The sequence below is a fragment of the Opisthocomus hoazin genome, chromosome 30, assembly GCF_030867145.1.
Source record: "Opisthocomus hoazin isolate bOpiHoa1 chromosome 30, bOpiHoa1.hap1, whole genome shotgun sequence".
NCBI lineage: Eukaryota > Metazoa > Chordata > Aves > Opisthocomiformes > Opisthocomidae > Opisthocomus > Opisthocomus hoazin.
Genome location: NC_134443.1, coordinates 4,103,740 through 4,121,559, shown reverse-complemented (window position 1 = coordinate 4,121,559; position 17,820 = coordinate 4,103,740). Strand labels below are relative to the sequence as shown.

Genomic DNA, 17,820 nt, shown 5'->3' with positions numbered 1-17,820 from the left:
TGGCGCGTCCCCCAGCCCCAGCACAAACACGCCAGCTTGGCTTAACAAACAGATTTGATTTATTTCCAACACGCGTGACATCAGCGCCTCGGAGGGAGCAGCGCATGGACAGCACCCCTGACGGGCCAGGAGCAGCTCTGCCGGCGTCACTCAAAGCCGCTGCAAGGAGAGGTTTCGGCAAGCTCAGGCTACGGCACAGCCCGGACGCCGTCACCAGCGGCACCGAGAAAATCGGCGTTTCCGCGTGTCGGGTGCCGCCTGCGGGTGCTGCGGTTCCGAGGTGGCGCGAGGGCGGCAAAGCGGAGGGGACACCCACAGCGCGCTCCCCCGGTCCCAAGGGCCTCGCACTGACACCCGCAGGCACCGGCCGCCCGCAAGCGCAGCCCCGAGCTTCCCCCGGGGCAGGGAGCGCGGAGGCTCCCGGAGCAGCAGGGCGTCACGCTGCAACGGCTGCGCCTCACCCAGCCTCCACCACCCCGTCGCTCCAGGCCTTCGCGCGCTGCCGGCCGAGCGCGTCTCCCAACGGCCTTACCTGACCAGGTGCGCGATGTCCCAGTTGGCTTCCAGCTTCAGGGGTCCCTCCACCTCCACCCCCTTCTCCGTTACAATCGCTATTTCATACTGGGGAGAGACCAGCGGCCGCTCTCAGCAGCGCCCGAGCGCCTCGCGCGCGTTGGGGACGGGCCCCGCGCAGGCTCCGGTCAGTCAGGGCAGCACTGGCGGCCGCTGAACGTTTGCTTTAACGGGGCCCTGGGTTCAGCGAGGGGTTACTTCGGCCTCAGTGGGCACAGAGCGCTGCCAGCAGCAACAGAAACCCCTCCCAGGGGAGCAGGCTGCGGCTGCGCTGGCGGGAGAAGCCGCATCGGCCCCAGACAGCTCCTCGGGGCTGCGGGACACACGGGGACAGCGCGGCGACCAGGACCCCTCGACACACCCCCCCCCCCGCCGGCTCGGGCGCTGCCGCAGGGCGTCCCCCCACCAGGGACCAGCGAGCCGGGGCGCGGGGCCGAGGCGAGGCAGGCAGCCAGAGCTGGGCACTCACCCTGTTGAACGAGCGAGCATCTCTGTAATACAGAATCTTCATGCACCGCTCGATCAAGTCACGAGCCTCCTCCTTCGTCAGGCTGCGCTTCTTCTCCAGGACTTCTCTCATCAGCGGCTGGTGAAAAAACATAAAATCCAGCAACGTTCAGCGACACAGGGCTGGGGCAGCCGAGCGAGGGCATACGCTACCTGCGCCAGGTACGCGCCGTAACCCGTGGCAAGCGTGGGGGCTTCGTAGGCGACGCCGAGCATGTCCACGTACCCCAGGAAGCTGAGGGGACAGAGCCGTGAGCGCGGCGGTCGTGCAGGCAGGGCCGCAGCGGGGAGGGACTCGGCTTCGGCGCAGCTGCGCCCAGCCCGAGCCCCCTCCGAACGCCGTGCCACGAGCCGCAGCCGGGGAAGGACGTGCAGGGGCGGCTGCGTGCCCGCGCTGCTCGTCCCCGCTCACCTCTCGCCGTTGTAGCAGCCGCCGATGACGACGGTGTTCCAGAGCGGATTTATCTTGGACCTCCGGTTGTACATCACCCTGGTCAGCCAGGAGTGGATGGCCTTCGGGCTGTAGCTGTGGCCATCCCCCAGCAGCTCCTCGTCGATTCTGCGGCAGAGTGAGGGACACCGCACCCGCTGGCACCCCGCGGCGGAGGCCGGGGACCGGACGCTGGTCCCAGCGGGGCTGTGGCAGCCGGGGGGTCAGCTCGGCCCGGCCGCGGCTCGGCGGGCTGGGGACGAGCGCGGGGGGCTCGGCGGGCGCGGGACTTACACCATCTGGTCGATGACCTGCGCCAGGTACTGGAAGTCGGCGTAGTCGCCGGAGGCGCCCAGCACGGTGCTGGCGTTCACCCGCAGCAGCCGGGAGATGCCGCGGAAGCGGGCGAGGGAGCCGTACGAGCCCACCATGTCCGCGGCCACGATCACGCCCCCGGCGAACTTGACGCCCAGCACGGAGGTGCCGGTCACCATCGGGCTCCTGCAGACCCGCACGTCAGCGCGGCCCCGCACACCCCCCGCCCCGCCGCTCCCAGTCCCCCCAGTCCCCCCTAGCCCGCCCAGCCCGGCCCGCGGGCCCCCTCCCCGCGCCCCGCGCGTCCCCGCAGCCCGTCCCGCACTCACAGCGTCCGGGCGGCGGGCAGGAGGCCAGCGGCGGGGCCGGGCCCCCCGGGAGCGTAGGCCTGTCCCGGCGCCGGGCCCCCGGCCCAGAACGGCGGCGGCGCCCGCGCTGCCCCGGCCTCCATCTTAGTCACGCTGCGGGCCGCGCTGCGCAGGCGCCGAGGAAGCGCGGCCGCTCCCGGCCGCCGTAGGCCGAGGGGAGGTGGTGCGGCGCCCCCTCGCGTGCGACCGGGGCGCGGCCCGGCGCCATCTTGTGCGTGGCGGAAGGCTCCCGCGCGGGCTGCGGCTGAGCCCCTCGGTGCCGGCGGCCTCGCCCCGCGCCCCGCCCGGGGTCCCGGCGCCGCCTCTGAAGGACCGGGAGCGGCGGGGGGGCGCGAGGGTGCCGCTGACCGGAGCTGTCTCCCTCCCCAAGATGGCGGCGCCCGTCGAGTCACGTGACCGCCCGCCCGGGGCGGGCCGTTAGCCACAGGGGGCGTGGTTAGAGGCGTGGCCGTGCCCGTCTGTCCCCGCCCCGGGGCGGAGGAAGGGCGCGGCGCGGTCCAATGGGCGGGCCCGGGGGCGGGGCCCGTGCGAAGGTAACAGGTTGCGGTGGGCAGCGGCGGGGAGCGGAGCCGGCGGCGGGCGGTGAGTGTGGGGCAGGGGGTCCGGGGCGGGGTCCTGCCCCGTGGCAGCCTCTGCGGCGGGGGCTGCCGCCCCGGGAGGGGGCCCTGCGGTCCCGGGAGGGGGTCCTGTAGTCCCGAGTGGTGGTCCTGCCCCCGGTCTATGGGGTCTTGCCGTATGGCAGAACCTACAGCAGCTGGGCTGTGGGGGCTGCGGTCCCGGGAGGGGGTCCTGCCCCCGGGCTGTGGGGGCTGCCGCCGCGGGAGGGGGTCTTGCCCCATGGCAGCGCCCATAGCAGCTGGGCTGTGGGGGCTGCCGCCCCGGGGGGGTCCTGCCCCGGACCGGGGGTCCTGCCCGTGGCAGACGCTGCGGGGCTGGGCCGCGGGCGCTGGCACCTCCGGTGCGTGTCCTGCCCCGTGGCAGCGCCCGCCGGGGCCGGCTCTGTGGGCGCTGCCGGCCAGGGGCGCGCCGTGCCCTGCGGCAGAGCCTGCGGGGGCCGGGCCTCCCCCCGCGGACGGACCCGCAGGGCCTGGCTCCGCCGGGACCCCTGGCCTGGGCGCGGGCTGCACCCCACGGCCATGCCCGGGCTGTGCCCGCCCGGCAGCAGCTCCTGCAGGGACCCCCGGCGAGGGACCCCGGCTGTCCCGATGCCACCGGCTCTGCTCCGCTGGGGCCCTGCTGCCCCCGTGCCCCCGCGCCAGCTGCGGCCCCTCCATCGCCTTTCCCTGCGGGAGCTGCGTCCGCTGGGGAGTGGTCCCGTGCAGCGACCCCGCAGCATCCCTCTGCGGGGGCCGCGGCCGCTGCTCCTCGTTAGCGTGGACTAACGAAGCCAGGCCTTGCCTCGGCGGGAGCTGCGGGAGCCGCGAGGCGCAGCCCGGGCTGGGGAGCAGCCTCCGGGCCGGCGGCTTCAGGGCGATGTCACGCCGGCACGGGCGCGATGCGGCTGCTGCGGCCTGGCCCTCCCACCATAACACAGCGCCGAGCTGCCCTACTTCGCCGGACTCCGGGGCGGTATTTTTAGCAGCCTGTTTGAATAAGAAAGAAAAATCTAGGGCTTGGGTGTCGTCCCCGCTGCCATCGGGCTGCCTCGAGACTTATTCGTGTCTGGAGGTCCCCAGCGTGCGGCTTTGCTAACCTGTCGCCGTCCCCTGCCCGCCGTCGCAAGCTGCCGCTCGGAGGGCATCGCGGCGAGCGCGGGGCTGGCTTTCCTCTCCCCCCACCCCGACCAGTCCAGCTGGTTTGCAGTCGGGCTGGGTTTCCGTCCCCAGCCCCGGAGATCAGGTGCCCTTCGCCGGGAGCCCCTGGCCCGCAGCCCCCTCGGCGTTGGGGTGGGAGCTGCGGCGTCGCTCCCAGGGCGCTGCCCGGAGCCGGCGGCTTCGCGCGGTGCCCGCGTGCTTGTGTCCGCGCTGCCCGACCTGCGCCGGGGATCACAGCGGTGGGGGCAGAGACAGGGGGTCCCCAGTCTGGGGGGGAACGGAGCATCTGTGCCCCGCGGCGCTGGAGACCTGTTGGCTTGTGGGGATCCGTGTTACGCCCCGGGGCACTTCCTCACTCCCTGCCGCTGTCCCCCGGGGAAATGTTTATCCCCAGGAGCGTGAGGATCAAAGTGATTCTGTTTTCGAAGCCACGCCTTGCTCGGAAACCAGGAAACCGAGCTGGTGGGCGCAGCGGTGAACACCTTGTGCCGCGCCGGTGGTCTCGGGGTGCCGCGGTGGAGCGCTGCCCTCAGCGTGACGATGGCAGGCGCGGTTTGGGGACAGCTCTGACCCGACAGTGCAGGGACCCGGCTCTCGGTTTCCGAAACAGAGCCCTGGGAGAGGCAGGGAACGGGATTTTCCAGTACCTGGGTTGATGATTAACCCGAGGGCTCTGCCTGCGGCTGGGCTGGGATGCGAAGGAATTCGCTCCTTATCAGCTCCCGCGGGAGCCCCAGGGGACGTCGCCTGTGGGGCGGCCGCGATCCCCCGCCGGCATCCCCCTTCCCCCGCCGGCATCCCTCCCGCAGCCCCTGCGCGATGCCGGCGTCCCGGTGTCGTGGTGAGCCCAGCCCTGCGGCGTGACGCAGGTGCCCTGGTTTCGGGTTCCTCCGACCCGGCTGGCAGCGCACGGCTCACGTGCTCGACCGAGGATTTATCAGGGTTTCGTGCTCCAGAGTTTGCGGAAGAGCAGGAACAGCCGGTCTCTGCCGGTGTCAGCGCGGGCTGGCCCGGTGACGGGCAGGGCGCAGGCACGGCGCCTGCTGCCTGCGCCCGAAACCAGCCCCGGACTTTGGCCCTGGGCGAGAGCAAACGCGGCTGAGCGAGCAGCGCTGGGACGGGGCAGAGCTTCGGGGAAACCCGCGCTGGAAAGAGCCCGAGCTGTGCCGGGAGCCGAGAAACAGGTGATGGGGGAGAAATGCCGGGTCTGCGCATCTCTGCTGGCCCCTCCCCCGCCGTGTCAGTCCGGACACGAAGTGCTTTGGGAGAAGCCGGCAGCTTTTGCTCCCCATGCCTGGCGGTGGTGGCGGCCGCACGACCCGACCTGCTCGGTTCGGACCGAGGTGGCTTGGAGGTGGGCTCCGGCCTCGCCGCGGAGCGGTGCTGGCTCCTTGCCGAGGTCCCGGCGTGCAGCCGCCCGCGGTCGAGTTACCTGTCTGACCTCGACGGAGGAGGGTCGGCCCGGCTGGGCAGCCATCGCCTCCCCGCCCGGCTGTTTGGGTGCTGGAAGGGAGCAGGGTGCCGGGGCGAGCCGCGGCGGCGCAGAGCCCCGCTCGGCGTAGGAGCCCTTTTCCAGCACTGCCTGCCGACTGCAAAACAACTTTCTGGGTTAACGTCGTCGACACAAAGGCCTTATTGTGCCGCCGCGCTGCGCGAGCGGAGCTGGCCGCCCGCCATCCCCGGCGCTGCCGGCTGGCAGCGTGGTGCCGGGGGTGCGTGACCACCAGCGAGAGACCTCTCCTGCCGGTTCGCTGCCTCCCGCTCCTCTCAGCTCTGCTCTCGCCTTGGCCGGGCGCGGGACCCCCGCTGCTCGGTGCTGCCGTCGCTGCCAGCCTGACCTGGGGCCAGGTGAAGGTGTGTCGGAGCCTGCCGTGCCCCGGGGACAACACCCAGCCCGTGGCTGGCCCCGAGCCTCTGTCCCTGCTGCTCCCGGGCGCCTTCCCCGTGGTTCCCAGTGAACTCCCCTCCCGGGGCTGTGTTTCCAGCCCAGAGCTGGGTGTTGCTCTCCCACGCAGGAATGCGATCCGGCTCCGGCCCTTTAGCTGCGAGCTGGAGCCCGTCCAGGAGCAGGACAGCATTCCTGGGAGATCACGACCAGCCGCGCTCACCTGTGTCCCCCCGGCTCCCCAGATGCCCGGCGATGCGGGGAGCGAAGCCGTGCGCCTTGAGCTGCCGCTCCCTTGGAACGGGCAGACCCTCCTCTCCCCGTCCGCTCCGGTGCCGGCTGCGTTGGTGCCCAGCGACGTCCCCAGCCACGTCCGACCCCCGCGGCTCTGCGCCATCGGCTTCCCGCTGTGCCAGGCCGGGCAGGCGTGCGGCAGAGCCGTGTCCTTTGCCGGCAGCGGCGATGCTGGCGCAGCCGGTGCTGTGGTCGGCGAGCCCTGCCCCGCCGGCCACGCCGCGGGAGGATGCTGTGCTGCCGTGACGCCATGGTGCCGTGCCACCCCTTGCAGCCCATCCAAAGGTCTCGCAGCGGGTGCTGCGCCCAGGGCTCACCGTTCCGACACCAATAGCGGCCGGCCCAAGCCCTCTCCCCGCCCGGGCCGTGCCTCATCCCCGGCTGCACTTCGGACACTGGCAGCCGTGGAAAATTTTGAATTTTGCTGCCAAAGCGGGTTGCGTCTCCTCGTTTTGCCGCTGCAGGTCGGTGGCTGCCCTGCTCCTCCCAGACCCCGTCCCCGCGGCACGGAGGGGATGCTGTGGTGCCCGGAGGGACGGGACGGACGGGATTTGCTTTAGGGGCTCTCGCTGCGGGCGCTGGGCTCGGGGTGTATTTATAGAGGCCGGTGTCTGTGGCTGATCTCGTTAGCTGGATGCCGTGCAGGGATAACGAGCTTACGAGGCAGGGGCTCCTCTCCCATCCCATGTTGTGTTCCTTTGCCTCTGAAATAAGCAGCCGGACCCTTGCCCGTTGCTGCCCTTGCTGCAGGGTCTGGGAGGGATGCCGGAGACCCGCGGGGCTCGGTGTGACTCCGCCAAAGCGGAGCAGCTGCGGGAGCTGCCCCTGCCGCGCTTGGCCGGGGACGGGAGCAGACGGCGGCGGTGGGGAGCTGGCAGGGCCAGGGGCAGCAAATGGCTCATCCTGCCTGGCGCTGCCGGCGGGGTCTGCTGCCTCCGGCCCCCACTGCCGCCCCAGCCCCGGCATCCCCCTGCGCCTTCCGTCGCTCTGCAGAAAGCCAGGTCGCACGGCAGCGGGGCTCTGGCTCCGGCCTCTTCCCTGGGGTGGGCGCGGGAGGAAACGCGGGCTCAGGGTTGATGTGAGGACACGGGAGATCCCGGCTGCCCCATCCGCATCCCTGCTCTGTCCCCGCAGGCCCCCCGCTCCGGGCTGGGGCGGCTTTGGGGGCGATGTCTGGACCCGAGCTGAAAGCGTTTGGGTTTTGGGTTCGCTTTTGTGTTTTTCTGGGTGTGCAGGGCATGTTCAAGCACCCCATGCCCAGCCCGGGGTCCCCCTGCTCCCTCCAGTCCATGTATGGACAGGGAGAAGGGAGCCGCTGCTGCTCCCGGGGCTCTGCGGGGCTGGAAGCCCGGTGCCGCGGGGCTCGGGGGCTGATCCGCTCCGCGGCCGGCATCGCCCTGGGTCCGCGGGGACTGGGGGGACGCTGCACCCCGCCGGGAGACCCTGACCGCGGCCCTGCCCCCCCGCAGGAGCGAGACCCGGCGATGGAGCGCCCGGCGAGCGCGGCCATGGCCGGGAAGCCGAACCCCGTGGACTGCGGCGTCCAGATCCGCTTCATCGGCGACCTGGAGGAGCCGCGCCGGGCCCCCAAGGCGCGGGCCAAGGCCGGCCGCTACGGCGTGGCCGTGCGGGTCCAGGGCATCGCCGGGCAGCCCTTCGTCGTCCTCAACAGCGGCGAGAAGGGCAGCGACTCCTTTGGGGTGCAGATCAAGAGCGAGGGCTCCTACCCGGTCCCCCATGCTGGCCCCCCGGCCCCGGGCTCCGTCGGCTCCGACTCGGACCTGCCAGAAAACCCCTACGGCGGGCAGCAGCCCCGGCACGGCGCGTCCTGCAGCACCTCGGATGAGGAGCCGAGCGGCGGCCCGGTGACCTCCCGGCGCGAGCCCAAAGCTCTGCCGGGCCAGCGGCCGCCCGCGGAGGAGCTGCGGAGGACGCAGTCCTACGGGGATCTGCTCGGTGCTGCCGCGGAGGAGCCTTTTGCCACCGGCGCTCCCCGGGCCAGCGGCAGCCGGCAGCACCGGGCTCTGGCCGGCGGCAAAAGCAGCAGCATGCTCAGCATTGCCCCGGAGCGGGGAAGAGCCTCCGGCTCGAGGGCCACGGCCAAGGTCTCCTCCTCGGACACGGACGCCGTGGTGGACGCCAGCGGCAGCGACGTGGACACCAAACCGCTCTCCTCGGTGGATTTGCTCATCAGCAAGTTCGACGGGAAGGGACAGCAGCGAGGGCGGGCGGCCAGGAGGGCCCGGATCCCCGCGGAGGAGCGGAAGCGCTCCCAGAGCCTGGACGGCCGCGTCTCCCACCGCGACGCGCCCGACGCCGGGGAGCCGAGCGGTGCCCGGTGCCGGGCTGGAGGCCTTCGCCCGCAGCCCCTGGTGCCCGCCGGCAGCCTGAGCCACCCGAGCGGGGCCGGAGGGGCGGAGGACACGGGGGCAAGGAGCCAGCGGGCGAGCCGGGCTGTGGAGGAGCCCCCGGCCGAGCGGCTGCAGAGCAAAGCCCGGGCAGAGCTGCAGGTACGGGGGGCCGGATCCTGCTGGCATCAGGAGGGTCACGAGTTCTGTAACCAAGGGGGGCACCGGGGCGAGCGCCAGCGTCCGCCGGAGCGGTGGGACCCGGGGGGTGGGGGGGGGGGGGACTTGGCACTGAGCTTTCTTACCCCTCACGCAGCTCAAATCCACCCCGGACCTGCTGCGGGACCAGCGGGAGGTCGCCCAGCCCGGCAGCGGCGAGCACCCCAGTGAGCTCATCTACGGCATCCTGAAGGAGGGGTGAGCCCCCCTGAGCCCCCCGTGCCCCCGTCGCTCCCTGCCCCGTCCCGAAGCACCGCTGGCTGTGGTTGGGTTGCTCCGGGGCGGCTGGGGAGCTGGGATGGCCCAGGATTTGGGGGGAGCAAGCGGCAAAGCCCTCGGGGTGTTCCGGCACCCCGGGCTCTGCCGTCTCCTGGCTCCGTCCCGCGTGTCCCCAGCCGCTTCCCCCCCGCTCCAACGCCCGCAGGAGCAGTGAGAGCGAAGTCTCCCTGAAGCGGAAAACTGCCCGGCTGCTGGAGAAGGTGCAGGAGCTGGCGGTGAGTTGGGGCCGCCCCGGTGCTGCTCCCTGCTTGGGGGGAGACCGGTCCCTGGGCTCCTGCCTCCCCGGCGCCGTGTCCTAGCGTGCCGGGGACGGGACGCTGGCGGTGTGCGGCTGGCAGGCGGTGGCTGGGGACCGAGCCGTGGCCCCGGGGGGGCTGCAGCACCCCAAACCCAGCAAGTGAGCCCGGGGGGTCTCTCCAGGTGCCCCCCAAGGACGCGGTGTGTTCCCAGCCCCAGCACAGAGAGCTGGCCGGGAAGGTGGAGGAGCTGCAGGAGAAGCTGAAGGAGGAGACCAAGGTGAAGCCAGGCAGAAGGCTGGGGGCTTGGGGGGGATGTGGGGTCACAGTTTATGTCCCTGGGGGGGGGAGCGCAATGGGTCCATGCTGAGCCCCCTTCACTTGGGCTTGGGTTTGAGGCGAGAGCGAACGTTCTCCTGGTCTGTTGGACACCCCGCTGGTGTCGGGGGTGCTGGGGGCCACGCGTCCTTCCTGGGAGTCTGCTGGGGGGAGCACGGGGAGCACTGCTGGCAGCTCTGTCCCTGGGAGGGGACTTCGCCGACGTCCCCTGTCCCGCAGCTCCGCCAGAAGCTGGAGCTGCCCGGGGAGCCGGCGCGGAGCGGCTCGGCTCGGGCACTGGAAGCGCAGCTGCGCGAGGCCGAAGGCGAGAGCCAGCGGCTGCGGGCGGCCCTGGAGAAGAAAACCCAGGAGCTGCAGAGGAGCTTGCGAGAGTAGGAGCTGCTGGCGGGGGCTGCGTGCGTCCGTCTGTCCCCGGCGGGGGGATGCGGATGGGGGGCGGGAGGAGATGCAAAGAGGGCTGGGGGAGCACAGGGTGGGTGGCTGTCACCCCCGCTGTCCCCATCCCCTTTGCTGTGCTGGGACGAGATGCCCACCAGTGCAGATGCTCGTGGGTGGGTGCTGCAGCCCCCGCCCTCCGGGGTGCAGACGTGGCCGGGGTCCGGAGGGGAGAGCGGGTCGCTGCCCAGCTGCGAAGGGCCCGGCGCTGCCCTCCAGGCTCGGCGAGGTGCGGGCAGCCAAGGAGCAGGCGGAGACGCGGCTGGGCGGCTGCGAGGAGCGGCTGCTGGCCGCGCACCACGAGCTCGACCGCCTGCGCAAGGGCTCCGGCGCGGCCCCGGGCAGCGAAGCCCTGTACAAGGTACGGTGACGGTTGCACCAGGGCACGAGCATCCCCCCATGCCACGTCGCTGGCACCGAGCCCGGCTGTCCCCTTGGCCCAGGAGCTGCTGGAGACCAGGGAGGAGCTGGAGGAGGCCCTGAGCTCCAGGCAGCGGCAGGAGGAGCAGCTGCGGCTGCGGGAGCGGGAGCTGACGGCGCTGAAGGGAGCCCTCAAGGAGGAGGTGGCCAGCCACGACAAGGAGCTCGACCGCGTCCGGCAGCAGTACCAGAGCGACATGGACCAGCTGCGGCGCAGCATGGAGGACATCTCGCAGGTCTGGCTGCAGGGAGGGCGGCTGGGCAGCAACGGGGGACGGGGACTCGCTGGCTGGGGCTGGCAGGGTCTTGGCTTGGAGCTGGTGTCCTTGAATTCCCCCTTTAAACGGTCCTGAGCTGGAAATGGGGTTTGTGTCCTGCCCCAGACTCGCCCCATGGGAGCATCTGGCTCTCGCTGCCACGGGGCGGAGATGCTGGGGGGAGCGGAGCTGGTTTGCGGAGGTGTGGGGGCTCCCCCGGCCCCTGTGTGGGCTCCCGGGGCTGCTTCAGGGGGCGTTAACCCAGCCGGAGCTCAGCATTGCTGGAGCATGGCGTGAGGACGCCGCTCTGCGGGTGACCACTCGATGCTTCGATCCAGGATCAGGCCAGCCTGGAGTCGGAGAAGCAGAAGATCAACTCCGTGGTGAGGAACCTGCAGCGGGAGCTGGAAGAGAGCGCGGAGGAGACGGGGCATTGGCGAGACATGTTCCAGAAGAACAAGGATGAGCTCCGCAGCACCAAGCAGGAGTAAGTGCTGGCGCTGCGGCTGAGCCAGGAGCACAAGCGGCTTTCGAGGAGGTCCAGCCGCTTGCGACCATCCAGCATCTTTACTCCGAACCCCGTTATAATGGGTCGGGAGCTGGGATGGGGCTGGTTCTCCTCCTCCTCCCCTGGGCGCACAGGGAGGAAGGTGATGGCTGAGCCGGGTGCTGCTCTCCGGGCACGCTGGGACCCGGGGAGGGGTCTGTGGGACATGAGGACACAGGATGGGTATGGGTGGCCTCATCCGGCCCCTCTCCAGGCTGCTGCAGGTGAAGCTGGAGCGGGAGGAGTTTGAGGAGGAGCTGCGGGAGCTGCGGGAGCGCTTCGTGGCTGCGCGGGAGGAGGCAGAGCAGGCCCGCAGCCGCGCGCTGGACCCCGGCGAGCTGGAGGCCCTCAGGAAGGTGGGTGACGAGGGAGGCGGCGTGCGCGGGGCTGGGGGCCGCGTCCAGCGCTCGGCGTCCCTGACGGCCGCCCCTCCGTCGCAGGAGCTGCGGCAGGCGCGGGAGGCGCAGCGGGAGCTGGCGGCGGAGAAGCAGAGCCGGGAGGAGCGGCTGCGGCAGCGGGAGCGGGAGCTGGCGGCGCTGAAGGGCACCATGGAGGATGAGGTGTCCAGTCGCGACGGGGAGCTGGAGCGGTGCCGCAGGGACCTGCAGCAGCTCCAGGAGGAGCGGGATGAGGCCACCAAGGTGAGCGCGGGGACTGGGGGAAGGGGTTTTCCCCCCCCCAGCCATCCCGAGGGATGCAAGCCCCAGTGGCCCCCCAGAGACGTCCCGGCTCGGCGGCTGGCCCAGCCCCTGGCATGGCTGACTTGCAGGCAAAGGCCTCCCTGGAAAGCGCGCGGGAGGCGTCGGAGCGGGCGAGGAAGACGGCGGAGTCCAGCCTGCGGGAGCTGCAGGAGCAGCACGACGACCTGAGGAAGAAGGTCCTCGGGATGGAGACGCAGCTGAAGGAGTACGAGCGCATGGGCGAGAACTGGGAGGGCTCCCAGGCACGGCTCAAGGAGAAGGTCACCAAACTGGAGGTACCGGGGCTGCGGCCATTCCTGAGCTGCCCTGAGCTGTTCCCCTGCCGCAGGAAGGAGTCTGAAGAGCTCCCTCCTTGCAGGCAGAGCGCAGGCAGATGGAGGGGTCGCTGGGCGAGGCCACGGAGCGGGAGCAGGAGCTGCTGATGGCCAAGCGGTCGCTGGAGACCCGGCTGGAGGAGGCGCAGCGGAGCCTGGCCCGGCTGACGCAGGAGCACCAGGAGCTGAGCGCGTCCTACCAAGAGGAGCAGCAGCAGAAGGAGCAGCTCAAGCGCGCCAAGAGCGAGCTGGAGGAGCAGAAGCGCCTGCTCGACCGCACCACGGAGAAGCTGAACAAAGAGGTTGGGGTGCCCGGGTGCCTCCGGGGCTGCTTGCCCCTCCAGGACCCCCGTCCTGCATCGTGTGCCGCAGCACCCGGTCCCTGTGCCACAGGGTGGGATCTCCAAGGTGCCCTCGCTGGGTTAGGGGAGGGATCTGGGACTTTGGGCACGGATCTGGTTTCTCTGCGGAGCCAGCTGGGACCGATCCTTCCGCAGCGTCCCGGGAGACTCCATGAAACCAGGCTGTCCCCAGGGATCGGCATCCCCCGGTGTCCCAGCGCCGTGCTGTCCCCTGCCCTGCCCCAGGCAGCTCCTGCAAGCACCCAGTGCCTGCTCGGAGTCCGGGGTCCTCCGGGCTGCCCTGGCAGTGCTGCACCCCCCGCCGGGATGCTCCTGAGCCCGGGGGGCAGAAGCGTGCCCCAGCCCCACGCCCACGGGGGTGTCTCATCCCACCGCGAGTCCCGTCAGCGCGGGGCCGGGCGCCGGGTGCCCTGCTCCTGAGCCGTCCCCGCTGCGCCGCAGCTGGAGCAGATGACGGAGGAGTCGCACAGCTCGCTGGCCGTGCTCAAGTCGCAGCTGGAGGAGTTCAAGGAGAAGTCGCGGAAGGAGATCACGGACTCCCAGAAACAAGCCAAGGACCGGGGTGCTGAGGTGGAGAAAATGCAGTTCAGCGTGGGACGGCTACAGGACGAGGTGCGGCGAGGGCTGGGGGGTTGGGGGTCCCCACGCTGTCCTCTCCCTCCCGCTGCGGAGTGCGGGGACACGTCTGACGTGGGGACGCGTTTTCCTCGGGTGCCGCAGGTCGCCCGGCTGAAGCAGGCGCTGCAGGAGAGCCAGGCGGAGCGGGAGAGCGTGCTGCTGGACAAGGAGGTGCTGCTCCAGCGCCTGCACAACCTCGAGCAGGAGATGGAGACCAAGAAGCGCTCCCAGGACGATCGCTCGCGGCACGTCAAGGCGCTGGAGGTGGGGAGCGCTGCGCGGCACCCCAAATCCACGCGCCCCGTCCCTGCAGTGCTGTGTGCTGACAGCAAGGGGCAGGGCTCGCCCAGCCATCCTGCGGCCCGCTGCAGAGCGGGCTCACGCAGCCTGGCAGCGCTGGGGGGTTGCTATTGCTGATATTAATATTCATTAATTGCCAGGCTGTGTTTTGGCTCTGCCCGGCATTGCCCCGCAGGCTGGTGCTTTGTGGGTTATTCTCCCCCGACGGGGTGGGGAGGGCACGGGGGTCCGCACAGCACCAAGCTGCCACGTCTCCTGTCCCAGCATCTCCCTTCTCCTGCCTCCCGGCTGCGTCGCAGCCCCCGGCCGGCCGGGTTCCGCTGGGCTGGAAGCAGTGGTGGTGCGAAGCCCCCTCCGCCAGCACCCCAGCCCGTTGGCCCCGGCTGCCGCCCATCCCCTGCCCGCGGGGACCCTGGGGCTCGTGCTGACCCTCCTGGTCCCGTCTGCTCGCAGGAGAAGTCCAAGCTCCTGGAGGTGGAGCTGGACGAGGAGAGGACGACGGTGGAGCTGCTGACGGAGAGGGTCAACCGGAGCAGAGACCAGGTAGGGCCGGCAGAGCTGCCCGAACCCAGCTGGGGCTGTGGCAGAGCCCCCCCAGCTCTGGCAAACAGCGCTGGATAACTGGGGTCCTCGGGTACAACTGGTCACGGGAGTTAAAACCCCATTAATGAGTCGTTAGCGCGCAGCCTGGAGCCCTCTGTCACTCTAAATACGATGGAGATGACGGTGTCTGAAAAGCTGGTTTGGGCACAAACAGAAATTATACGAGCTCGGCACAAAAAAAAGAGAAATCCCCTGAAATTACAGGGTGAGGTTTGTGTTTGTGCAGGAAGTTGGGGCTTAAATTACGCCGGTCTGCAGGCTCTCCCCTCCCTCCCGACCCGCCTGCTTATTACCGTCAGAGCCGGAGCCGGTGCTGGAGCCGTGCGAGCAGGCGGGCGCTGCCTGCCCGCCCCCCCGGCTCTGGCACGCTGGGCTGCACCGGCACCCGGGCTCGGCAGCTCCTCCGGTTGCCAGAGCCCGTCTCCCTCCTGCCCCGGCGAGACCCGGCCTGGGGAGGGGGTTCACCCCCTCGGGCTACGCTGGGCCGGTAGAACGGGTGGGTTTCCCATTTTTCCATCTGGGAAATGGGCACATCCCAGGGGAGGCTTTCCCTGCGTCCTGGAGGTGTCTGAAGCGCAGGAGCTGCGGAGCAGGGGTGCTGCGGAACCGCAGCTGGCTCCGGCTCGGAGCCTTGCCACCGGTTGGGTGCTTGCATAAAATTCGAGCAATTTTTTCTATAAACCCCAACTTGCTTTGCTTTAAAATAACGCACAAGGCTGCGTAGGTCGCCTCGGTCAGCCTGAGCGAGGCCCCTGGGGCAGTGCTGGTTGTGCTCTGTCGGCGGCTCAAACCCCTCCTGCCCCTGGCATGGCTGTGCCGCCGTGCCCCGCGGTGCCAGGCAGAGTGGGGAGCGCAGCCGGGTCCCCAGCTCCCAGTCCAACCAGTTTAAACCCTCCAGTGGAAGACTGCAGCCCTTGTCTCTGGGCCGCTCTCCAGAACGGCGGTAACTAACCTGGGAAGGAACCAAAATCCTCTCGTCGGGGAGTTTTGGTGTCGCCGACACCGGCTGCGTGCCATGCTGCTGTTGGGCGCACCGAGTCCGCCCACGCTCTGCAGCACCGGTGTCACGGGAAGAAACGTGGGCCGTGGCCGCTGCGGTGGCCCTGATCTCTCGCCAAGCAAACGAAGTGGCGAAGGATGTGGCAAAACCAACGGGGCTGTGTCCTTGTCCCCAGATCGACCAGCTGCGGGCAGAGCTGCTGCAGGAGCGCTCCAGCCGGCAGGACCTGGAGTGCGACAAGGTCTCGCTGGAGAGGCAGGTACGGCGGAGGGGACGGAGCGGCTGGACCCCTTGCCCCGGGAGGGACGCAGGCAAAGCGTCCTGGTGCGGCCCCGCTCCTCCCTAGAGCTTCCCTGGGGGAGCGACCGTGTTCCCCAGGAGCTTTTCCTGCTGTAAAGCCGTTCCCTCTCCTCCTCCCTGCTCTGGTACGGCCCGGCCCGGCCTCGCTGTGCTCCATCCCTGGCCAGAGATCCGTGGAGCCGCCTGGCGTCTCCCCGGGGTGGCATTCCCAGGGGATCCCCCCTTTCCTTGCGGCTCCCCGCCAGCCTGCCTGGGCTTGCACTCCAAACCCTTCATTACCTAACCCCGAGCTGGCTCCTGACGAGACGGATCGATGGGAACTGAGCTCCCCGAGCTGTTCTTGTTCCCGGCGCGGAGTTGCCGCTGCCAAGAACAACACGGGGCTCCCACTGCTGCTGCCGCGGGGCTCAGCGCGGCGGCGGCCGCCGTCGTTACCGTGCCTGGCTGACGAGGCGGGGGCGATGCCGTTGTGCGGGAGGGGGAGGGCAGCTGGCTTTGCTGGCGTTTGGGGGGACTTTTTTGGCCAATGAGGATGTTCAGGAGCAGAAACTGGGAAGCTGAGGGGGGCCTCTTGCACCTGATAGTCGCCAGTACCTCACTGTCCCCGCCGGTCTCGCCTCGTGCCCTGGCAGGTGACGGCACAGCTAATTGCCGTTATATAACCTGGCTCGTTAAGTCTCCTCCTTGGGAAAGGGTTTCTGGGCCCTGACTCACCGCCGGGGTTTACGTAAGTGAGGCCCTGAGCCTCTCCCACCGGCTGGGAGCCCCGGAGGGGTGACAGGGACGCCTTGGGGTTCTTTCTTCTGCAGAACAAGGAGCTGAAGAGCCGCCTGGCCAGCTCCGAGGGGCTGCAGAGACCCAGCAGCAACGTCTCGCAGCTGGAGGCACGGGTGGAGGAGCTGCAGGACAAGCTGCAGGCGGAGGAGAGGTACCGGCCACCGAGCCCCCCGCCGCCGGGGTGCTGTCACCTTGCCGGTACCAGCCCCGCTTGCCCACGACCTGTTGCTTCGCCGCAGGGAGAAGAGCGTCCTGCTGTCCTCCAACCGCAAGCTGGAGAGGAAGGTGAAGGAGCTGACCATCCAGATCGACGACGAGCGGCAGCATGTCAGCGACCAGAAGGACCAGGTGGGTGGCGGATGGGAGCCCTTGGAGAGGCCGAGCGGCGTCAGGACCCACCTCGGGGATCCTTGGGTGCTTGCCCCGCCCCGGCCATCCTCATCCCAGGGGAATTGCCCCGTCTCCCCGCAGCTGAGCCTGCGGGTGAAGGCCCTGAAGCGTCAAGTGGATGAGGCGGAGGAGGAGATCGAGCGGCTGGAGGGCGCCCGCAAGAAGGCGCAGCGGGAGCTGGAGGAGCAGCACGAGCTGAACGAGCAGCTGCAGAACCGCATCAAGGCGCTGGAGAAGGAGGCTTGGTAGGGGACACCCGGGTGCCCGGTGGGGGGGGGGGGGGTCCTGCCCTGTCACCGGACTGGAGGGGGGCCCAGCCCCGTCTCCGGGCAAGGGCTGACCCCTCTGCTCCCCCCCCAGGCGCAAGGCCGCCCGCTCGGCCGCCGATTCCTCCCTGCAAGACGACCAGCTCAGCTCGGACGAGGAGTTCGACAGCGCCTACGGGCCCTCCTCCATCGCCTCGCTGCTCAACGAGGCCAACCTCCAAACCAGCTCCTGCTGACGCCTGCCCGCGCCGCGGCGGCCGCTCCAGCCCGGAGCGGAGCTGCGTCCCTAGAGCCGGGAGAGGGCCCGGCCCCGGCTGCTGCTGCTCGGTGCAAAAGCTCTGCTTCCACCGACGACATGAAGGAAGGCGCCGCTCGAAACGCGGGGCGCTGGGGAACCCCCCGGGCGCCGTCTCGCCTCTTGGTCTTTGTACGGGTCTCAGGGTGCGTTTGCACCGTGGCTGTTTGCCAGGGCTGAGCTGCTCCCTGTGGCTGCTGTCCCCCTGGGTGCCGGGGTCCTGCCGGGACACCGCGGCCCTGGGGTCCCAGCCGCGGCCCCGGGGATCGGGCTCCCGTGGGGGCAGCCAGGGAGGGGGGCTGGAGGGGCTGGGGGCACCCTCGGCTCCAGCCACCCTGGTTTATTTTTATATGCAACTGCCCTTTGTCCCCTTGCTGCCCCTTCCCCCTCCAAGTGCTGTTGTAAATAAAATGCAGCGTTTTAACGCCCGCGGCTGCCCGTCCCCCCGGGGCTGGAGGGCTGGCACGGGCAGCAGCGCGCGGGGCTGCATGGCACCGGGCTCCTGCCCCACGCGGGGAATGCAGCTCCTTCCCTGCTCCGCTGGATCTGGCCTGGAGATAATGCTTGCTATCACTAATTAACGAGGATGGGAGTATTGCCAACTGCTAATTAGCGCCATTGTGTTGATTGGCAGGTGGTTACCACAGTTCCCCTCTGTGGCCTTGAGCGGGGCCGAGCTGGCTCCGTC

The 17,820-nt window shown here is 70.2% G+C and overlaps 2 protein-coding genes across 3 annotated transcripts; one reads left to right on the top strand and one right to left on the bottom strand.

Annotated features, from left to right (window-relative positions):
• Nucleotides 1-36: 36 nt before the first annotated feature.
• Nucleotides 37-3,059, bottom strand: PSMB4 (proteasome 20S subunit beta 4). The gene is made up of 7 exons (XM_075445383.1): nucleotides 2,155-3,059; nucleotides 1,805-2,011; nucleotides 1,493-1,639; nucleotides 1,234-1,315; nucleotides 1,043-1,159; nucleotides 533-621; nucleotides 37-159 (listed from the first exon to the last, which is right to left on the bottom strand). The coding sequence occupies exons 1-7, from the start codon at nucleotides 3,042-3,044 to the stop codon at nucleotides 147-149; spliced, it is 1,545 nt and encodes a 514-aa protein (XP_075301498.1). The 5' UTR covers nucleotides 3,045-3,059; the 3' UTR covers nucleotides 37-146.
• Nucleotides 2,745-17,560, top strand: CGN (cingulin). Of its 2 annotated transcripts, none has more exons than XM_075445382.1 (21): nucleotides 2,745-2,775; nucleotides 7,596-8,636; nucleotides 8,791-8,891; nucleotides 9,118-9,187; nucleotides 9,393-9,488; nucleotides 9,767-9,918; nucleotides 10,202-10,343; nucleotides 10,426-10,638; nucleotides 10,998-11,146; nucleotides 11,421-11,562; nucleotides 11,647-11,847; nucleotides 11,976-12,182; nucleotides 12,266-12,523; nucleotides 13,025-13,195; nucleotides 13,304-13,465; nucleotides 13,955-14,044; nucleotides 15,280-15,363; nucleotides 16,214-16,332; nucleotides 16,421-16,529; nucleotides 16,653-16,816; nucleotides 16,932-17,560. In XM_075445382.1, the coding sequence occupies exons 2-21, from the start codon at nucleotides 7,611-7,613 to the stop codon at nucleotides 17,071-17,073; spliced, it is 3,798 nt and encodes a 1,265-aa protein (XP_075301497.1). In that variant the 5' UTR covers nucleotides 2,745-2,775; nucleotides 7,596-7,610; the 3' UTR covers nucleotides 17,074-17,560. The 2 variants fall into 2 exon arrangements, with proteins under 2 accessions (XP_075301497.1, XP_075301496.1); XM_075445381.1 differs by lacking the exon at nucleotides 2,745-2,775 and adding an exon at nucleotides 4,801-5,131.
• The last annotated feature ends 260 nt before the right edge of the window (nucleotides 17,561-17,820 follow it).

Excerpts from the sequence above, each read along its gene's own strand:
- PSMB4 (XM_075445383.1), bottom strand. The coding sequence starts at position 3,044 with ATGGGCGCTGCCATGGGGCAAGACCCCCTCCCGCGGCGGCAGCCCCCA. Across the intron at positions 1,316-1,492 it reads GGCTGCTACAACGGCGAGAG|CTTCCTGGGGTACGTGGACA; the intron begins GTGAGCGGGGAC and ends CTGTCCCCTCAG. Across the intron at positions 622-1,042 it reads ATGCTCGCTCGTTCAACAGG|TATGAAATAGCGATTGTAAC; the intron begins GTGAGTGCCCAG and ends GTCTCTCCCCAG.
- CGN (XM_075445382.1), top strand. The coding sequence starts at position 7,611 with ATGGAGCGCCCGGCGAGCGCGGCCATGGCCGGGAAGCCGAACCCCGTG. Across the intron at positions 9,489-9,766 it reads AGCTGAAGGAGGAGACCAAG|CTCCGCCAGAAGCTGGAGCT; the intron begins GTGAAGCCAGGC and ends CCTGTCCCGCAG. Across the intron at positions 12,524-13,024 it reads CGGAGAAGCTGAACAAAGAG|CTGGAGCAGATGACGGAGGA; the intron begins GTTGGGGTGCCC and ends GCTGCGCCGCAG.